The sequence below is a fragment of the Electrona antarctica genome (assembly GCF_951216825.1).
Source record: "Electrona antarctica genome assembly, chromosome: 14".
NCBI lineage: Eukaryota > Metazoa > Chordata > Actinopteri > Myctophiformes > Myctophidae > Electrona > Electrona antarctica.
Genome location: NC_136795.1, coordinates 12,695,145 through 12,717,295, shown reverse-complemented (window position 1 = coordinate 12,717,295; position 22,151 = coordinate 12,695,145). Strand labels below are relative to the sequence as shown.

At 46.1% G+C, this 22,151-nt stretch overlaps 1 protein-coding gene across 1 annotated transcript in view; it reads right to left on the bottom strand.

Moving 5' to 3' along the window:
* The window catches only part of dnaaf5 (dynein axonemal assembly factor 5), a 49,620-nt gene extending 27,985 nt beyond the window's left edge, over window positions 1-21,635 (bottom strand). Inside the window, exons 1-6 of the mRNA XM_079519855.1 lie at window positions 21,085-21,635; window positions 19,726-19,910; window positions 19,450-19,574; window positions 16,202-16,320; window positions 8,904-9,139; window positions 7,510-7,734 (exon numbers count right to left, since the gene is read on the bottom strand). Of these exons, the coding sequence (XP_079375981.1) occupies window positions 7,510-7,734; window positions 8,904-9,139; window positions 16,202-16,320; window positions 19,450-19,574; window positions 19,726-19,910; window positions 21,085-21,628 (1,434 nt within the window). The 5' untranslated portion in view covers window positions 21,629-21,635. The remainder of the gene's footprint in view (window positions 1-7,509; window positions 7,735-8,903; window positions 9,140-16,201; window positions 16,321-19,449; window positions 19,575-19,725; window positions 19,911-21,084) is intronic.
* Between the last annotated feature and the right edge of the window lie 516 nt (window positions 21,636-22,151).

Sequence of the window (22,151 nt, the reverse complement as noted above, 5' to 3'; positions counted from 1 at the left end):
ACAATTGTATAGTCTAAAAACTGACAGACATACACAGAGATGCTCTGTAGATATCCAGTGTGTGTTTTTCTTTACTGTAGCGGTCACACAGAGGACATGGCCTCAAGAGACTGGAGAAGCCCTCTCCTCTCGTCTGCAGTCCGTGAACTCTCCTTTCTCCTCCTCATAACAGTAGTCCAGCTAAAAAGCCCACCAAAAGCCCCCAAACACAGCAGACCCCAAACCCTAAAAGTCCAAACAATACAACATAACGAGTGACCGGCCACCGGCGGCAACACGCCCGACAGAGAGTGAGGCTTTCTTTCCAGCACCCCGAGTGTGAGATTGCTGTCACTTTTTTCCCCCCTCCCTCCTTGCTGGGTGTCGCGGTGAGCTCATGTTTAGACAAAGGCCCGAGGCCTGGGCTAATTTCCATGCCATCACTGGGATCATGGCCTCTTTTCCTGTTTTCTTCTGGCCTGTCATTAGTGGGGTGGGTCGGTGGGGGGGGGGGGGGCAGGCATGGAAGGAGGCTGGAGGAGTTTGTGTGTTATGAGGTGGGGTGGGGTGGGGTAGCCCCCCTCCCCCAGGTGGGGGTGGTAATCGAAAGACAAGTGTGTGTGTGTGTGTGTGTGTGTGTGTGTGTGTGTGTGTACTCAATGTACCCCCACCCTCATACACCACTCAGTCACTCGCCCTTTGCGACAGTCTCTGGAGGCGCCACTAGGGGGAGCACTTCCTCTTCCCAAACCCATGCTTTTTAACACAGTGACACTTGAGTCTGGGAAGTTAAGGTATAAGGAGCTAGTCAAGGAGTCTAGGAAGGTAAGGAGGTTGAGGCCAAATAAATATGAGCAGATCATTAAAAGGAGGCATGACAAAAAGTGTTTATCTTGTTATAGGAAAGGAAGGACACACACACACACACACACACACACACACACACACACACACACACACACACACACACACACACACACACACACACACACACACACACACACACACACACACACACACACACACACACACACACACACACACACACACACACACACACACACACACACACACACACACACACACACACACACACACACACACACGGCTGGTGGCGGTTCATTATAGCCGTCTGGATCCAGAGTGTTTGTTTACAGTGCATGAGAATATTTTCCCGAGGCTCTTTTTGGCAGTAGGTTGACGGAGTGATTCTCCACTCCCATACGCGCGGTTGGAACTGCCGGCCGGGGCTCTCCCCGATTTGTGACTCACAGTTTGTCTGGCGACAGCGCACGCGCCTTCCCGACTCAATCCACAGATAAGAGGATAAATGATTTATACTTGGTTGTGCATCTCCTGCTTTTTACGAGCTTGTAGATCGGCTATTTTGGGTGCAAGGCGGCTATTTGGCGCGCACCAGACTATAAATCCGGCGTAGGCCCCCGTCTACACTCTACACAACACATTCATTTGCACTGAAACCCTGGCATCACGCAGCAGGGGTTCCCCTCTGCCCCAACAGGAGTTCCTATAGGCTGGGAGTGGTTCTCAAAGGGATCCCTGAGAAGAGTTCCAGGGGGTCCCTGCAGCAAAATGACTTAATAGTTAGGAACCAAAATGGAACATTAAACGTCTGTAACTTGTACAAATGGAACCAAACTGACACATAAGGGTCCATTTGGTTCCATTTGTACACTGTCAGAGAGTTATGCGGGTCTGTGGCATGATTTGCATACCAAACTGGAGGTCCTTGAGACATTTAAAAGTGTGAGAAACACTGCCTATACTATAGCAGGGGTTCTCAATGTTTTTGGCTGGGGACCCCCGGAAATGCTTTGGCCATGTCTCGCGACCCCCGCCCCACCCTCAATACAAATTGACCCCTACGATAACCTTAATAATAGAGCAAATACATCATAAATAAATACTGAAACCAGATAAGGAAAGTTTATGCACATGCACTATTATATGTGTACTATGTAAACTCTTAATTTCCACTTTACAGCCATTCCAACTTTTTTTTTAAATTATTATTATTATCTGGGGACCCCCCAAAATAATTTCGGGACCCCTGTACTAGAGGAAACAAGTGGCGGAAAGCAGGGGACATTAGTGTAGACATAACTGGCATTACAGATTATCTACAGTAGGCAAAAACAACCATTATGGGGGTGGACGGAGAGCGGAAAAAGTGGCGTGCTGTAATCACCGGGTGGACACACCTGGTGCCTGGTGAGATACACCTGGTTCAGGGGGCCACGCTGTAAGGGTCTCGTTACACCGCCGTGTCTGCGTTTGTCTGTCCATAGCTGGATATCCCAATTACACACACGCACACGCACACACGCACAGTCGCACGCGCACAGTCGCACACGCACACGCACACAGCGCTACTTTAAAGCTGCGATACGCAACTTTCACGTCCTACACAGGATATTATTAACCCCGGTCCCTGGCATGAGTGTCGCGTAATGTATACTGCTGCTGAGACAATGCAGAAAGCCTGTTTTGGGCGGAGGGTATATTGCATTTTGAGCTGCGTGCAGTGCCACTTGTCAACCAGTAGGCAGTGGTCATGGTCCTATCCGACCTCTGGACACTTTTCAACCATTAGGCAGTGGTCATGGTCCTATCCGACCTCTGGACACTTGTCAACCAGTAGGCAGTGGTCGTGGTCCTATCCGACCTCTGGACACTTTTCAACCAGTAGGCAGTGGTCATGGTCCTATCCGACCTCTGGACACTTGTCAACCAGTAGGCAGTGGTCGTGGTCCTATCCGACCTCTGGACACTTGTCAACCAGTAGGCAGTGGTCGTGGTCCTATCCGACCTCTGGACACTTGTCAAACAGTAGGCAGTGGTCGTGGTCCTATCCGACCTCTGGACACTTTTGACCAACTTGGACATGTTACAAATAACGTTTTATTCACAAAATAAGGTTATGGATTGCAGCAGCGTTTAAAAAAGGGCAGGGGGGGGGGGGGGGATGAAATACCAGTCAGTGCTAGGGATTCCCCCCACCGCTGGCAAGGGAGGGAGGGGGGGGGGGGGGGTTAAAACACAAACACAGGACGTTTGGGGCAGCTACACAGCACCTTATCCTTCTTCCCCGTGTTCCATCTTCATAGAGCATTCAAGGGTGCTGTCAAAACATGACAAAGGGCAGAGAACGAGCGGGCAGGGACGTCGGTGTGTGCGCGTGCGTGTTTGTGTGTGTGTGTATTTAGGCTAATACTGGCCGTGCCAGCGTCAGTATGCGTACAGTCGAGATGAAAGGAGACAGACCCCCCCCCCCCCCCCCCCCTCCTGTTCCTCAGGGCTACTGTAGATCACAGCCTTTTACAGACATGTTCAGTGTTAACAGGGCAGGTTGTAAATGTGCCTGCTAATTCACTGCCAGGGCCTCTCTGTCTCTCTCAGTCCGTGTCACTGCCTATTTACTGCAGCCCTGCAGATATTGTGATGCCGCTGTAACCAAGGCAACCTCACAACAACGCAGGGTGCTCGGTTATGGATTGTGCTTAGAGTTCAAGGGGGAAGGGGGGGGGGGCAGTCCTCCGCAGAACACCCCCCTTAAAGAGACGTGCTGTGTAGATGATTCATGAGCAGACAGCCGATATATGTGGAACACACTTACTGCTTCATATGACCCACGTGAACCCCGGCATCCAGATTGTGGCGGGAACATTATTATATATAGACATTTTGGTGTAGTCTAGAGAGGGTTGGAGTGGTTAAGCTATAGATACTTTGGTGTATGCCGAATAGCAAAAATAGCTGATCTACAAGCTCACAACAACGTGTCGTTTCCATAGCTATTTTCACTATTTTGGAAAACATATGGGTTTACGAGGTTAATTAACCACAAGCTTGCCCTCTTCATTTTCTGCCTTAACCCCAGGAAGGACGAAAGGAAGGAGTAAAGAAAGAAAGAAAGAAAGAAAGAAAGAAAGAAAGAATAGTAGAGTGGTGCAGAAACACCACATATCAGCTTCCACATGTCCAGGCTGCTCTACAACTCCCTGCTGAGCGCTGTGGTTTCACCTCCGCCCCCCTGAACCCGATGCATCCATTCACTTTGAACATTATTTATATTCTCTCTCTCCCCCCCCCCCCCCCCCCCCAGTGGTGCAAAACTCTCAAGTTGGGATCAAAACGCACAGACGTCTTAAAAAGTTCTGACGTTGTCTTTTTTTTTTTAATAACACGGCACTGAGTCTGCAATTTAAAATGTATATGAAGTTTTAGCATCGTTCTCTCTCTGCTGCAGCTGTCTGCAAGGCAAGCCTTTTTTGGCTTTTGTATGTCTACAGTTAATTAAAACACTATCAAACACAATCCAGTTAGTCCCACATCGTGCACTATATGTTCTGTGGCGTAACACACACTCTGGACTGCATGGTCAACTGTGTGGTGGACAATTTTTGCCATTTTAAGTTAACTTCTGACTGAGACATGTGACTGTGTGTGTGTGTGTGTGTGTGTGTGTGTGTGTGTGTGTGTGTGTGTGTGTGTGTTGGGCACAGGTGCTCCTATCTGTTATTTACAGCTGAGCGGTGACCTGGCCTCGCTCTCTGCTGTGAACCCTGTCTGTTTTCTAAGAATGCCGCAGGTGCCTTCGTCTGTGTCTCTGCATGGTAACATGCTACTCTGTGCCCAGACTCCAGACAGACAGACAGAGAGAGAGAGAGCAATGTGGAGAGACAGACGCAGAGATACAGAGAGAGGATGCAGGGGTCTGCCTCCATCTGTGGGAGAGTGCGTGACCCCGTCCTGCTAGTGCGGTGTCTCTGTTTGACCCATGCGGTTGAAGGCATACGGGGATCGGGGGACGGGACGGGGGGGCGTGGTGGAGTCCGCTTCCCATTCCGTCCATCAGCAGCCTTGACGGCTTGGGCTTTGAAAACATTTCAGGGATTTTTTACGGTGTGTCAACGTCGAAGGCGAAGGGGTGAAGGGGGGGGGGGACCCTGGCTGGTGCTGAAACCTGCGGAGGGCTGTAAAAAAAAAAAAAGACAAAAAAAAAACAAAGCCCGGCCTGCTCTGCCTGAAGGTTGGGGTCAATGTAGCTGTGCAGGGGTCAGGTGAAATTAGTGCGGTTTTTGTTGTTATTAACCCAGAGAGGAAATTCTTGCAGTGGGGTGTGTGTGGGCCGGGGTGGGAGGCGGTGATGGGGAGCTCAAAAAATAGCTCCCTGCCAGCCAACTGTTATTTTGATATCAAAGGGAAACAAATTTGGGACAAGAGGAAAAGAGTCTGCGTTCTGGAGCACCGCTGGGATTTTTCCACCGACGGACCGTGTTGTTCTCAAAGAATCTGCGAAATGGAATTTCAACTGTTCCTTCTATTTGGAAAAAAGGAAAAGAATTAAAGCTATGTTTGAAATGTGCGAGGTCATGGGAGGATATTTCACAGAGTCGCGTGTGAGGAGAGGCCTTTCGGAAATCCAGTAATTGGAAAACAGCATGTAGGGGAATGGTCAGTTTCGCCAAGTTAGCTGAACTTTAACACCAAACTAGTGGTGCAACAGTTAATCATACTAATTGATATAATCAAATGTAAAAAAAAAAGAACGAAAGAAAAATCACCTTCAACTAGCTCAACTAGTACTAGGCTCTCAAATGTTTTATTTGCAAGGACCCCTTAACTCTGAGAGTGTACAAATGGAGCCAAATGGACCAAAACTTACAGGTCCATTTGGTTCCATTTGTACACGAGTTACAGACCTCCTGTTATGTTCATTCAGGGCTATCTTTTTACATGTTTCTGGTCATTATTGTCCACTCATTGTGTATGTCCGTGGCAAAAATTGAATCTTTACAGAAATGTCCACCACAAGCCTGCATGGTGATGACCCCTATAAGAATTCCCTCACATTGATATAACATCTAAAAATCACACCGGTGTGAAGTGAGGGGCGCTCTTATCATCATACATCATCTCATGCTGGCCGATCACAATTTGCGTCCTCCCTTTTCTGCCCTCACTTTTATCTTCAATATGTACTTTGCTCAGCCAATCAAATCATCGTTATGGGGTGATCAGCCAATCACAAGCCAAGGTGCTGGGCATAGAGATAAGATTTGTTATTGGCTTTTCTGCCTTTATTGATAGTATCAAGTGAAGATAGGCAGGAAAGAGGGAGAGAGAGAAGGGGAGAAACATGCAGCAATGGTCGGCATGAACGGGACTCGAACACGCGACACGCTGTCAGGCCAAAGCCTATATGCGGCATGCGCCTGGACCACTTGGCCAGCGGGCGCCCCTTAACCCCCTTATGGCCATGACGTATTATTGACGTAATCGTTTAATCCCCTGTAATCGGGAGCTTAATATAAGAAAATGTAGCAACTATTAGCTTGTTTGGCTAACGGCCGATGTAATCTACCTAAACCGGACGAAATCCGTCGATCACGCACGCGTGTGATCGCGCATGCATCGCTGCGTAAAATGCGATATTTTGGGCTTGATTAGAGCTTAATTTGACTTAGTTATTAAAATAAACAATGATCGCTTAGCATTCCGGACATCTGATAGTGCTGCACCAGTCCAAACTAGTCCCGGATGTTGTGATTCCTTAAACCGGAAGTGATCACCGCTCACTCGCTCTATTTGGTCAAAACGGCATAATGGTGACGTTACCGCCACAATCAGGACTGATTGTCCAATACTATGCCCCGTGAAAATGAGATATAGTGTGTATATCGCAGATTTTTCTATTGGCATTAAAATGACAAATTAAACATATGAATAGTGCTGGCAGAAGGCACAATCCACTGTTAATTAGGCTGGCAATAAGCCAGTTAATCTAATTAAGGTAATTGATAAAAAATAATCGCCAAGAAGATAGTTGCAGCCCTACACCAAACCCTATGAACTCCCAGTCTCACGTGGTTTCTATTGAAAAGAGAATCTCCCTGATAGGATATACTGCTCCTCAGCGGGAACATTCATATCAATAAAGGGACCAATTCAGTGAGAAATACATCATCGCCGGTCTGACACTGCCAGGAATGAGAATGGTGAAAGTACACCGCCAACATCATATAACAAGACTGGAGATGGAACAGCTGGTGAACAGAGAATGGGATAATTCAAGACCTGCTGGACAGGACAACCTGGCAACCCAGCATGACCCATTCACATAAAGCGCCATAGCTTTTATGCCTTATCCTTGAAAACAGTTATACTTGACAAGTTTTATGTCCCATCTAAAACCTCAATCCAGGTTGTCTTTGCGCGTACATCTTTTTCAGGTTGTACAATCATGTACTAGTGTATATACAGTATATTAAATTTGTTTTTTTCTCGTCTTACCCACAAGAATAGAAAAGAAAAAAACAAACATCTCAGAGCTCGGAGAAAGCCAAAATGTTAGTCCTTTTTGCTCAGAGATCTCCAAAAACAACACGAAATGTGAAGCGAAGTGTTCACCATACATAAAAAGCATTGGATGAACGGTGCCAGTGATTCTGCCTTTAAATGTTTGACCACAACTAACACAAAAGAAAACCCTTCCCCTTTGCTGACCTGTTGATACTCCTGGCAGACATCGGGCAGGGACAGGGTGTGAGCAATCTGTTGGAGGTGAGGTTTGAGTAGGGGTCCCGAACAGCCCCCCAGCACCGCAGACAGCACCGTCAGGGGGGCCCAGGGGCACGAGGAGGCCGAGGAGCTCTCCACATGCTCCAGCATCAGCTTGAGGAAGACCTCAGGATGTACGAAGGTGCCCAGCAGCTTAGCAGATTCCAGGCACTAGATGGAGGGGGAGAGAGAGAGAGAGATGAAAGCGACCATAGACATAGAAAGGCTCTGGGGCAAATGCTCTCAGGTGAGGGCAAGCTTCCGCGTTGGTGCCAATGAACGTAATGAAAGGAAGGGACGTGAGTCACGTGACTGGACGCCACCATGACACTCATGTCCATATAACTCTATGGGCGGACTTCCGCCCTCAGTTCGATGCAGGTCGCTCCAATGAATTGCAGTGGCGAATGAGGCGTCTACTTTTCTATGTCTATGAGAGCGACAGGAGAAAGAGGAAGCCACTCATAATCTGCCACTACTGAACAAAGTTCTACGGAAGGCTCCCATGCGAGCAGGTGCATCCCAAGTCCTTGAGCCCAAAACGGTTGATAGAACCATACATCACTGGTACTGTCTAAGCTCAAGGGCCAACAGCTGTATCCTGAAGGCCGTCAAGCTCGCTCGATATGAAAACAACATCAAACGCTCGCTGCACATCTGCGTGGAAGGAAATAAACTATGAGCGAAAATGGCATCGGGCAATACCTGCTTGTAAGTCGGATATCCTGCCGTTTGAAAAGTAAAAAGCACAACAATTGATTGATTGGTACAACCAATGGCTTACAATGTGTAGGCCTTTAGTAGAATGGCGAGTCAAAGTCATTAAGGAACAGCGAGGAGACCACCCATGGAGGCAATACAACACAGACAATACAACACAGTCAAAGTCATTAAGGAACAGCGAGGAGACCACCCATGAAGGCAATACAACACAGACAAACAGAAATACTGTACGTGCTGAGTGCACTTGACGATTTCCCGCCCTCTTCCGATTGTCTATGCTCCTCCTCCCAAAAAAGATTTTGTCTACTAAAACTATGAGGAAAAATGTCGACTACCTTTATTCACTGACAAAATGAAGACTAAGCTATGATGACAATAACTAAGACGAAATGTATTGACAAATAAAAACTAGACTAATGTTAGGGAGGGACTAGTGGAGAAGAGATCCAGTAGAACTAAAAGACACGTCATTTTATGTTTGGTTGTGCCTGGGTGTTGCGCTTTGAAAATACCGGTAGCCGATCGACAAGCACACAACGTCAACTAAAATCATATGCTATTTTAGTCGACTCAAACCTTGCTGCCATTTTTTTTTTTTATCAACTAGTGAAACTCACGTTGGCGACCACGTCTCTCTCTGCGTCGTGGGAACAGACGTGGTAGAGGGTGGCGAGCAGGGCTTGGAGGTGCTGCGTGCAGTGGTCCTCGGCGTGCAGCAGCAGCACGGACAGCAGCTGGGAGGTCTTGACCCGCGTGGGCTCCAGCCAGTCCGTCAGGTCGCGGCTGATGCCCGGCAGCAGCCTGCCCAGGTTCCTCACCACCAGCTCCCTGCAGCCCAGGCCCGGACGCTCCACTGCAAACAGACGGATATAGAGAGACAGATATAGAGAGAGAGGTGAAGGACAGTTTACGACGCTAGCTATACCATGTTAGTGTACTAGCATGTTTCTGAGTTAATAATAATACATACGATTTATCAGTGGTGGAAAAACTACTCACAGTTTTTACTTATGTAAAAGCCTCAATACAGCAATGTAGAAGTTACAAGTAGTAAACGGTCCGGAATTCAAAATGCACTTGAGTCCAACAAAAGTGTTGGCTTCAAAATGTATGTGTGGTGGGCTGGTGGGGAGGTGGATGCTGCTATTCACTCTTCCAGCACTGGTAAGAAGTTCTGGGGGAAACCCTGCTACGCATGGTTGCATGCTACAACACTTGAAATGTGATCTGAAGCCTGCATAGAATCAGACCACTGTAAATATGCCTTTTATGACCCAACGTCTTTCTGGTGGAATTTTATAGCCTGTTTAAGCTTCTGGGCGATACGAAATAACTCTCAAGGGGGAAAAGAAACACCGCAGATTTTCCTTCATAATTTTTCAGGGTTTTCAGATGTCCCACGTCGACTGCAGTCCGAATCCCATTTTCCACACAGAGCTATTTATTTTTGATTTTTTTACGAGCTAGATTTCCCTTCGTGGGGGGAGACTTGTCAGAGCAAGTGGAACGCATTCTCAAAGAGCTTTCTACAGTTCACACCCAGTTCCTTGAGTCTCTCTCTCTGTCCCAACCACCCCCCCCTCTCTCTCTCTCTCTGTCCTCGCTCACCCCGCCCTTGCTCTCTTTTCCCAATAAGCGGGGCTAATGAGAGAGGAAGACGGGCAGAAAGGAAGAAGGCAATAAATCAGGGAGAAACACCGCGGGGACAAGACAAAACAAGCCCGTTCCTGGTCGTCTCTCACTGTCTGACAGTGACCTCTTCACACTGGGAGGCCCTGCGGATTTATGGACGCCTGAAGAGAGAGACCAGAGAAAGACAAAGAGAGAGAGACCCTTCCGTTTGTCTCCTGCCCACTGGAATGGCCCATATTCATCAGTATTGTCACCGGTAGAGCTCATTGTGTAGCAGTCTCTCTCAACCCAGATATGGATAATGTATAGGCTTAGGAACTGTAACCAGTCACTTGCATACGCACGCACGCACACACACACACACACACACACACAGTGACCACGTTCAGGTTCAAACTGATCCCAGGCCCCCCCAGGCTCTGCTCTTATCTGGCATTGTTACAGAACACTGAGCGGCTAGACAAAATGGGCACGCCCGGTCTCGTATTTCCCAGCAAAAGCCTTTTTCGAGCCAATAAAAGTGAAAGATCTGCTTTTAACGGAATGCGGTGCGTCTTGTTGTGAGCGGGGTTGAATTCAAACGTTTACTGCCGATGTGCCTTGCATTATTTGGCCCTGCATTGGGCCCTGAACGGTGGCATGCTGTGCACCTGGGACCTTTTGTGATGCTGGAATTCCAAATCCATTCCACTTTAGACCAAAAATGACTGTTTTTAGTAAGGATCATCTTACAGGATTTAAGAATGTATAGGATGATGAGGTGGGGGGTTGGGGAGACAAACCCCCCAAAACTTCACAGTAATATATAGCCTGAGCTCAAAACTGGAACGCGGGGATTTTCCTGCTCCGATTACTCGGCTAGGGGAAAATCTCCACGACTTAAGTACGGTATAAAATGGTAACAATGCCTACATTTCAGAGTGCGTCTCGGTCAGGAGGAAAAAACGGGGCTGCGGTGTCGTCCACCTGTTCGTGGCCACGCAAAAGTATCATTTGGAGAGACAGACGGGCCCTGTCCCCCTTCCTTCCACCCGGGTTTGGCCCCACTTTCACCCTCATTACACTGTTGACAAACGGCATTAATGGGTGCTAATGAGACCGCGGGGGAGGCAACAGGCAGCTCTCTGTCTCTCAACAGCGACTACTCCACCCTGCCCTCTCTAGGCTCTCATAACGGGGATGTACTGTATGTGCATGTCCACACGTATGCATGCGTCAGCACATGCGTGTGTGAGTGAGACTGTTCAGTAGATACATACAGTATACTCTGTTTCAACATATTATGTCGCCTGATTTAACCACTTAAAGGAACAGTTTGTCTCATCTCCATTATATTATGCTGTGTCGGTCCTCTGTAATGTAATGCTCACTATGGGATGGTGCCGTTTCTGTGTGCACGGCTGCACGCGCCGTGTCTCAGAGATGGACTGTAAGCAGTTTTTCTTTCATTGATGAAAGAACATTGGCTTCCATTTCAGAATGTTAACTTCCAAGAAGAAAAGGGCTGTAGTTTCTATTAGCTTGGAATCCCCACCGATGAGGTCACTGGTAGGCAGGTTTCTTACATGTCCACAGCCCACCTCTCTGACACACAGAGCTGGTAGACGGTAATGGTGCCATCTTATAACAAGCTTTTTTTTTAAACCAGCTCAGTGGCCTTGAAGGTCCGCCCTTAGAGTGGGAAGCCAGGGATTCAATCCCTGGCCAGGAAGACTATAAAAAAGGCATCCAGTCACAGTGCCTCCATGCTCAGCATCAAGGGTTGGATTAAGGGGATTAAGGCGACATAATAGCGTCACATCCAGGGGTCCACTCCACTTGCAGCAAAAGGCACCACACGCTGTCAGGCCACAATGGAGCTTAGATGCATCGACCGCAACGCCAGCAGTCCGGGCTAAATATATTTATTTTAATATTCACCTATAATGACAACCCCGAAATAGGGATGCCAGGTTGAAAGTGGTTAAAGGCCAAACTGCACACTGTCCAAATCCTTCCCTGTGATGTTTGCAATGTGGTGCATCAGCTTTTCTTTGATGCTCGGCTGCCTCAAACAGCCACTCTCAAAGCCAGTAGCACTTCCATCTTCCTCAAAATGTTCCATCTTACATTCGAAGTTTCGAACCACCTCTTTTAATTTCCTCCCTTCTTTAAACGCCTTATGACCGCTAGAACATCCAGGTTCTGTAATGTTACTTCATATCCAGAGGATTTCCACCCGCTAAACGCCAGAGGTGTTGTATTTGGCAGCGGACCTCTATCTGAAAGGATTCTGTGCCAGGTACCCACAGAAGAGAAGTTTTGTCTTAATATAAACAAAATTCAAAGATTATTCAAGATTTTTCTAAATAATTGAGCATTTCCTCTTTGTTTACAATGTCGACCATTGTTGATTTTCACCAATATCATATCATATAGATCAGTGACGTAGACTAATATATATATATATATATATATATATATATATATATATATATATATATATATATACACATATATATATATATACACATATATACATACATACACGCACGCCTCGGTTCGTCACTGTCCGGCCCGGGGGCGGGGGGTTGGACAATGAAACCACCACCTGGCATTTAAACATGCTCTTCTGTTTATAATCTAAACACTGTGACACGTTTAAAAAATCCAAAAAGGATGGTGGCTAAACAGCGACACCAGCCACATCAGGACAATGTGGTAGTGCAGTTGAAACTGCTTTAGTAGCCAGACAGAAATGACTTGAACTGGTTAAACCATGTCTATAAATGTTTTTATTGTGTTGTACCATTATAGAGCGTCGCAGTCCCCTTTCAGAACGACAAATAGCCCAGGAAATTATTCCACATTCATTTTCCCCATAGGCTTTTCAAAAAGTATTTATTTAAAGACTTAAGATTTGGACCTCAAAATGGGTTAAATAACTACTTTTTGAAAAGCCTATGGGGGAAATTAATGGGGAATAATTTCCTGGGCTATTCGTCGTTCTGAAAGGGGACTGCGACGCTCTATAATGGTACAGTACAACACAATAAAAACATTTATAGATGTGGTTTAACCAGTTCAAGTCATTTCTGTCTGGCTACTAAAGCAGTTTCAACTGCACACATTACATTGTCCGGGACTGCGACGCTCTATAGATTAAAACTAGAAATGCACTCTGTCGATCTGCCAACTTGCGCTTTGCACACAAGTTGGCCATGAATGGCCTACTTGTGCGCGAGCAGAGCGTGCATTGGTGCCGTCGCTCGACCAATCAGGGATTGACTGATGACGTAACTATGTATGTTTATGTAACAACGATGGTTCCTGATTGGCCGAGGTAGTCACCGACATACGGAAACGGTGGTTCCTGATTGGCTGAGGTAGTCGCCGACATACGCAGCCGAAAACAGTACTTGCGCTCTGCTCGCACAAGTAATAATATAAATACAATTTTGTTGAAAATAGCTGATCTACAAGCTCATCATGACACGTATAGTGAGCTTGTAGATTGGATATTTTTGTCAAATTTTAAGTACAACATAGGGCTTAAGTGGTTAATGTAACGCTAAAATGCTATAATAGGCTACTGTTGCTAGGCATTATGGTCTGTGTAAAACACACTGAATACTTTGAAGCATCTCTGAGGCATAGTAGTCAACGGTTAGTGATCAAAGACCACCATCTGGTACAAACCGAGGAGCCAAACCAGAAGCCATTGAATGTCACAGCTGACTGATGGCCTGTCCACCACTAAGACATCAAACACAGTTAGCCTCTCCCTCGTCTCACATGGTCGGACCCAACCATCTGACATCACCTCATCCATTGTGGTGAGGAGAGGGTCTGAATCAAAAGTCAGCATGCTCGGCTCTTCTCAGGCATGCCTTGTTGGTCTAAGGAGGTCTGTGGTTGGTCAATTCATAATATGTGTGTCACGCATTTAGATATAGATCTATCTGACCTGAGACTGGCCACTCCCTGCAAACTGACACACGTGGAAGTTTGTCCGCTATATTAACTTTAGTGACGAAAAGTGCTTCATTTATAAATGATGAGGAACAACTGGAGCATCAGGTTTATGGTGATGCATTGAGAAGGCGGGTACTTCAAAAGGTTCAGGAGCATTATTGTCAACAGTGCTCCAAGTGCCTCTGTGTTCATTGCCGTCATATTGTAAATGACTCATATGATTTAGGCCTAAAGTTTTAATATGATGACCCAATGGTACATTGTTGGATAACACAGTCATGTGCTCACAAGCACTGTCACAGGCACACGTAGCCCTCTGCAGACTACAGCAGATGTAACACACCTGAGCGTTCACTACCTGGAATGTTCAAATATTTAAACTGTACAACCATATTGTACTTTTTTCAACTTCGAGAAATACGAGAATACATTTTTCAACATTCATGGTGATAAGTCAGTCAAACGCATTTATTGAGGCAATCGGACTGGCAGCTGTAGAATAATAGTTATAATACAATAAAGAAAAGAATATGTATCTGATGATATTAAACTCTAGGGACATTGGCTGGCTCACCTTCTGGCAATAAAAAATACATATGTGGCTGTATATATTTTTATACAGTACCACACATTTTGCTTACAGACTCAATGGAGGAGAAAGATCTGGATAGCATATGACCAAGTACGTTGATGTGTTGGCGTATGGGAAATGGAACAAGGTGGCAATGATCTCAGATCACCAGGTTGGCCACTGGCACCTTACTACCACTCGTGTGGGGGGGCATCATGTGGGGGGGCACCAGAAACTGGCATCTCTAAAACATAACATCTTCACAGATCTGTGCAGATCTACAAGCTCACAATGCATTGTGATGTGTTGTATGAGCTTGAAGAACAGTTCTTTCCACGAGCCATACACCATTGCACTACAGGGGTATAGAACCGCAAGTATAGAATGTGCATGTCAGCACGATTCTAACGATCTCATGGAGACATTTGAATCCAATATCCTCATATCACACACCTTTAGAGTGGAGGGGTTGAGCTGGTGCAGAGGAGAAAGCATCCAAATTGCCTAAAACACACAGCCTAGTTCTAAATCTGCCACTACTGTATGCCGGTGGCATTTGGCAGTACTATTACTTAGTTGACTGTATACCCAGGGGCTCTATACTAGGCCCCCTCCTGTTTTTCGGTAGCTTGGGCATCTGCTATTTTCGCTTTCAAATCTTAGCTCCAAAATACGGATGCCAAGTTCAAGTAGCTAACCTGCTGGATAGAGAGGAGGGGGGGCAGACTGACCTCCTGCTGGATAGAGAGGAGATGGGGGTAGACTGACCTCCTGCTGGATAGAGAGGAGATGGGGGCAGACTGACCTCCTGCTGGATAGAGAGGAGATGGGGGCAGACTGACCTCCTGCTGGATAGAGAGGAGGGGGGGCAGACTGACCTCCTGCTGGATAGAGAGGAGATGGGGGCAGACTGACCTCCTGCTGGATAGAGAGGAGGGGGGGCAGACTGACCTCCTGCTGGATAGAGAGGATGGGGGGCAGACTGACCTCCTGCTGGATAGAGAGGAGGGGGGGGCAGACTGACCTCCTGCTGGATAGAGAGGAGGGGGGGGCAGACTGACCTCCTGCTGGATAGAGAGGAGATGGGGGCAGACTGACCTCCTGCTGGATAGAGAGGAGATGGGGGCAGACTGACCTCCTGCTGGATAGAGAGGAGGGGGGGGCAGACTGACCTCCTGCTGGATAGAGAGGAGATGGGGGCAGACTGACCTCCTGCTGGATAGAGAGGAGGGGGGGGCAGACTGACCTCCTGCTGGATAGAGAGGAGATGGGGGCAGACTGACCTCCTGCTGGATAGAGAGGAGGGGGGGCAGACTGACCTCCTGCTGGATAGAGAGGAGGGGGGGCAGACTGACCTCCTGCTGGATAGAGAGGAGATGGGGGCAGACTGACCTCCTGCTGGATAGAGAGGAGATGGGGGCAGACTGACCTCCTGCTGGATAGAGAGGAGGGGGGGCAGACTGACCTCCTGCTGGATAGAGAGGAGATGGGGGCAGACTGACCTCCTGCTGGATAGAGAGGAGGGGGGGCAGACTGACCTCCTGCTGGATAGAGAGGAGGGGGGGCAGACTGACCTCCTGCTGGATAGAGAGGAGATGGGGGCAGACTGACCTCCTGCTGGATAGAGAGGAGGGGGGGCAGACTGACCTCCTGCTGGATAGAGAGGAGATGGGGGCAGACTGACCTCCTGCTGGATAGAGAGGAGGGGGGGGCAGACTGACCTCCTGCTGGATAGAGAGGAGGGGGGGGCAGACTGACCTCCTGCTGGATAGAGAGGAGGGGGGGTGAGAAGGAAGTCCATCTTGTCCTTAATGTCGTCTTCATTCTCCTTCTCCCACTGAGCACCTGTCTGTCTCCAAAGGTCAGCAGCCAGCAGTCTGCGGGAGAGACACCCAGACATCATCATTAGTGAGCTCCATCTCTTGAGAGAGACCACTTATGTCAGGGTCCCCCAATTAAGCCAAGTCCCCTCAAGGGCCATATTTTGACTAGGGAACCACGCTGGGGGCAGAGTCCACACGTGCGAAAAATTGGGTTTTTTATTTTTTCATTCATTAATTAATAATTGTTCTCAACCAGTGGTCCGGGGACCACCAGTGGTCCTTGAGGGGGTGCCCAGTTTGACATGCATACGCTACTGACCCCCATTTAATGCCACTTATATCTGGGACACCCCCCCCTATTGGGGAACCCTGACTTATGTTATTATTATATTATTTACTAGACTTAAACACTTAAGCTCTACACCATTTTAGCTTTTAATGCAATTAAAGACACATTGATTTGAAATAGTCCCTGGAGAAACGATTAATTTACGAACTAAACTGAGACGTCAATGACATCTTAAAAAGATCAATCAATTATGTTTAGCCAACAACATTGACTCAATTATCACAGATAGTGAAATCCCAAAGTAAAGCCATTAATAACTGTAAAATGGTCTATGCCATTAACTGTAAAATGGTGTACATTTACTGCATGTACAATAAATACTAGACAATGACACCGGTATGGTCATTTAATTCATTAATACCTGAGGTTGATTCTACAAATACCTTCTAAATCTGAATTATTCACAGTTTCAATAAAATTGTGAGAAACAATGTTCAACAAGAATTGATCAATTATCAATCAATTATTTGCTGCCTTATTATATCTGCAGAATTGTGCTATGAAATGAAAATATCTGTGTCTTTATGTGTATTTGTGTGTGTGTGGAAACAACAACAGGATCTGTCCAGGTGACTCCACTGTAACTGTGAGTGTAGCCTACTACAAAATGGAACCAAAGGACCATTTTATAACAATAAACTCTGAGACTGTACAAATGGACTGTTATGGGTCCATTTGGTTGTATTTGTACACTCTCAGGTAGCCCATTCTCCACACCATTAGATATCGCACCGGCTCATGCACAGCTGTCGGTTGTAGTGTTGACATTGGCTTGGCAGCCTTGGCAGGTATAAAGAACATCTCTCATAATAAAATCGCGGGGGTCCGCGGTAGTCTGCGTGAGGGTCCGTGGGTACACCGGGGGTCCCCGCGAAGGTCGGCGCGGGGGTCCGCGGTAGTCTGTGTGGGGGTCAGCGGGTATCAGCATGTGTGCGTGTGCCCTTAGCTGCGCTGCGCTGGCAACATGGCGGCGACTCTCTGCTGCGCTATCTGGCACTCTGATAAACCCACACCGGCAGCGCTCGGTCTTTGACTTAATTATTATTATGGTTCATGAAACTAGTGTCAGATGGTTTGACTACATGCCTGACATCATCACGGTCATCAAATTTTTGGCTTGGGAATGCGAGGAAAAGAAATTCTCCATGAATTCCATGAAAGTGTGTAATTGAAAATAAGTCCCTCCTTAATTGACGTAGATCTACACCAATGGCGGACTAAGGCTTCGGCCACACCACTCTGGATCTTTTGCAAAACGCACATTTCTCTGTGCGTTTGGGCCTTTCAGCCACACGCAAACGGCGTTTTCGGCCACTCAAACAGAGGTTTTTTTAAACGGATAAATGAGTGGAGATTTTCGAAAATATCGGATCGGTGGAGCTGTGTAGTCATGCGAAACGGAGCTTTTGAGAAACGATGATGTCACCGCTCATTAGCGTGTGAAATGCAGCTTGTGCCTGCATGGGAACTACACAGATATCTATTCAATTGTTCATGTTTATATATCACTGTTAACAACTTAAAAACGTATCATATGATTGCATCAACTGCAGCGAGCAAAGGCAGCTCTGCTGCATCCAATAATAAATATATCAGCCTACTAGTCCAGTGTAGACTGGTGATTTCATATTGGTGCCGAGTGGGAAGCACAACCGATTGTTTTAATTCAAAGTGGTATATATTCTGTGAAGTTTATATTTTCATTGGGTGCACAAGTCATGTTTTTAATATGCCTTTATCAAATGATATAGAGAGATGGTAGGGTAGTGCCCAATACAAGCCCTTATAGCCATGCAGCCTATATGATCTGTGGTGCGCTTGCTAGGCTTACACCATAGACTGTAAAAAAAAAAAAAAAAAAAGATAGTCCTACACTCTCTCAATTTTCCCAGAGGTTAATTTCACTGATGTGTACAACCTTTATTCAAATAGTTTCATTTGTATTGGTGCCGAGTGCGAGTTAATTGCGGACCGCTACAGATAAACTGTGGATATTAACCTACCAATAAGGACCCAGGCCAAATGCCATTGCGCAGTAGCCTACACCAACAAGTCTATGCGTGGTGTGTGCATAGCCGCATGTGAAACTATATTGTGCTGTATTTTGCGCTCCATTTCATGGTCATGGTCATGCGAGGAGAGAGAGAGAGAGGTGTGAATGGAATCGCATCGTGCGTGCGCATAGGCTATATGGCACATCTCTCTCATGTTTAGGTAATTAAGGGCGCACCATTGACTGCATGTCACTGTGCCTACATTCTGACAATGTGCGCGTGAACTTGTATTAGCCTACATTATAACGTGCCACGGTGCCATTTATTATACAGCTCGAAAATATAGCCACTCTACAAGCTCACAACTGGTTGTGGACACTTCTGTCTGACTCTGCTATTAATTTCTGTGCAGGACTTGCCAAGTCGCCAGAGCAATGGTAAAGTGTCTATAATTTTTTAATTATATGGAGAGAAAAGTCGAGAGTCGGGATCTGGAGATTTACGCACATAGTGTGACATGCTGACAGACAATGAAAGAAACATATACTTCCACTCACAATTTAGGTGGCTTTTAAAATGCGGTACTTATTCCTTCAATAAAAAATATGATTGGCACCTCATAAGTGTAAATATAAAATCAAATATAATATAGCCTACAATTGAAACCTGCTACTGCAGTGATTTTATCCTGTGTTCAATGCGTTTCTGCATTTGGGTGTGGACTCAGATATCTCTGTCGTATGGGCAGGGATTTTTTCTAAAACGGAGGACGAAAATATCCGTTTTGCAAAAGATCCAGAGTAGTGTGGCCTGGGCAAGTAAAACCGTTGATGTTGTTACCTTATTTCTGGGATCTCATCACTGACGCTACTCAGCAGGAGGGGGACGAGTTTGTGAAAGTAGGAGTATCTGTCTCTCATGTGCAGCAGCCAATCACCAACCACCACTGTCACTGCTTTTCTCACCTGGACACCAGGGGGGAAATAATCAAGACAAGCATGTAGTACAATGTACAAGTATTGGGTCTTGAATCCTGACAGAGAAACATTGGTTTAATTTAGAGTTTTCAGCCATTATAGCATTCATGAAAGCTCCAGCAATAATAATAATCCATACCTGTGGTGAGTCGTCAAACAATCTCTGCGCCAGGTGAGACAGCACATCATCCATGCTTTTCCCAGGGCCATGCTGAATCACAGTCCCGGTGGCTTCAATGACAGACACTCGCACTCGGGAGTGCTGATGAGTAATGGTTTGCATCAAGGGCTTAATCAGACTCTCAGCCTGCATGTGGAAATGCTCTGAGCAAAAGGCAAGTGTGCAGTACAGTTAGTGAAGCGCAAGCTCAATGTCACTACTTTTTAAGTCACTACTACATGTTGAAACCAACAATAGCATTTAAAGGACCATCACCATACCAGTCTAACTTTGAGCCATTAGCAGAAGTTGCCCCTGCCCTGTCTACAAATCTGTGTGTGTGTGTACACACTACAGTATTTAAGTTTACCATTACTACTGAAGGTAATGTGTGATGCAGATGCATGAAGGACACTACTTTCATTGCATCATTGTGGTCAGGTCAGCATGCAGTGACCAGTGACAATAATGATGCAATGAATGAAGTACCTGGAAGAAGGCTGTCCCTTGGGCACTATGTGCTGGGTGAGCAACTTTCTTTAAAATGAGTGGAAGGGTGGGATGTACGTGTTCTAGTATATATAATATACAGTATACAGTAACTCTATGAGCAGGGGCAGGCATCATTCCCAAAGGGCTTCAGCCTAGTATAGTATATCTATTTTATCACCTTTGCTTAGATGGTCAGTACAGTACCCATACTTGCAGCCCAGGCTGTAACATCATTATGACATCAGCCCAACATTGGCTGGGTTATTATTGCATGGGTGAGAAAATGTGTTTTGATGGCAGTCTATGACGGCACTAATCACTAATGTCAGCACTGTCTGGGACATAAGGTTATGTCCATCCATAATGGGGCATAATCCGTGTATGCAGACAGACAGATAGACAGATATAAAAAGTAAACGCATTTGATAGTAGTAAATAATATCAAGTTTAAAGCGTTACAAAGGAACAAGGATGACTGTGTTCAAGGATGAACACCTGCAAGGTTACAAATCAATGAGGAGGTCTAGAAACAAATGTACTGATACTTCTGAAGAAAACATCAGATAGATGATAACATGTCAACCAAATCTTCTCATTTCAGTTGAAGGAACAGTCACCACACACACAAAAAGGACCTTCCGACCTTTAAAGCTGTGTTTTGGTCAAACCCAAACTTAAACAGGCTGGGTTACTACTATATGTTACTACTACTATAGAGTTATGTGATTAGATAATAGATGGTTGCTTGCCATAGTAGTGAGTGAGCTGAGGCAGATTGTAAAGCGTGCCTCGGGAACCATGGCAACGCATTTTAACAACAAATCCTGCTCAGTGCTGCTCACCTACCTGGTACGCACTTTCCAAAGTTCACAATGCATTTGCAACTTTCTCTTTTCACGTCTGGAAAAGGATCAATGGTTGTTCTCTGCAAGATCTTGATCATGTCGTCCAGATATGGAGCTAGATTCCTCCCACACAACTGCACAGTGAGAGTCAGAACCTCCATCAGGGACAAACGGAGCTCCTCTGCTGGCTCCACGACCTCCTCTCCTCCGGCTCCGAGCCGCAGGACCACGCAGGGAATAAAATACGGCAGCGATTCTTCCGGGCGAGGAACACACCGAATAAAGTCTCCCATCATCAGAATAGCAGTCTCCCTGCATCTCTCCATCGGGTCTGACAGGCACTTCAGCAGAGACTTGAGGAGAGAAGAGAAAACCTCTTGTAACACGCCACTAGAAAGACCCGAATCAATAGTTTCCCTTTTGATGGCTTCCAGCGCCCTTTTCCGTGTTGTCTTGTTGTCTTCATTGAGACAATTTAAATGTCTAGCAAGACTTTTCAAAACTTCAGCAGAAGCACGTTTATCTTCAGCTGTGGTCGCCGCCATGTTTACGGTTTCTATGACTCCCAGGAATTCCACGACAAAAACACACAACTTTACGGCAGCGCCTGATTCAAAAACCAAAACTTTATTGACTCTTCAGAGTTCGGCAATATCTAATGTGAGGAAACGTACTTACACAAGGCAGTTTCATAACGGTGATTTTGTTTAATTTTACGTTATGTGATCTAAAATAGGCTAAAATAAAACCCATTTTGGACATTTAAAGACATGGTTAAATGAAAAATATTTTCCCCCAGTTGTAGCTCATCCCTGCGAGCATAAATAGGGACATACCTAATCCAAGATACTAATTTGTTTTTTTAAAGATCCATATTATACTAAAATCCCACGCCCATTGTTCATTGTATGTGATTTGATTTCTCATACCTCAAATTGGACAATGGTGCACAATAAGAAACACAATAATAGATTCAAGCATTCAATAATAAATACCAGCTTTACAATTGTTTCTGGTTCAAAACTTTATTTTAAACTTTATTGACTCTTCAGGAAGTGATAAAACAAC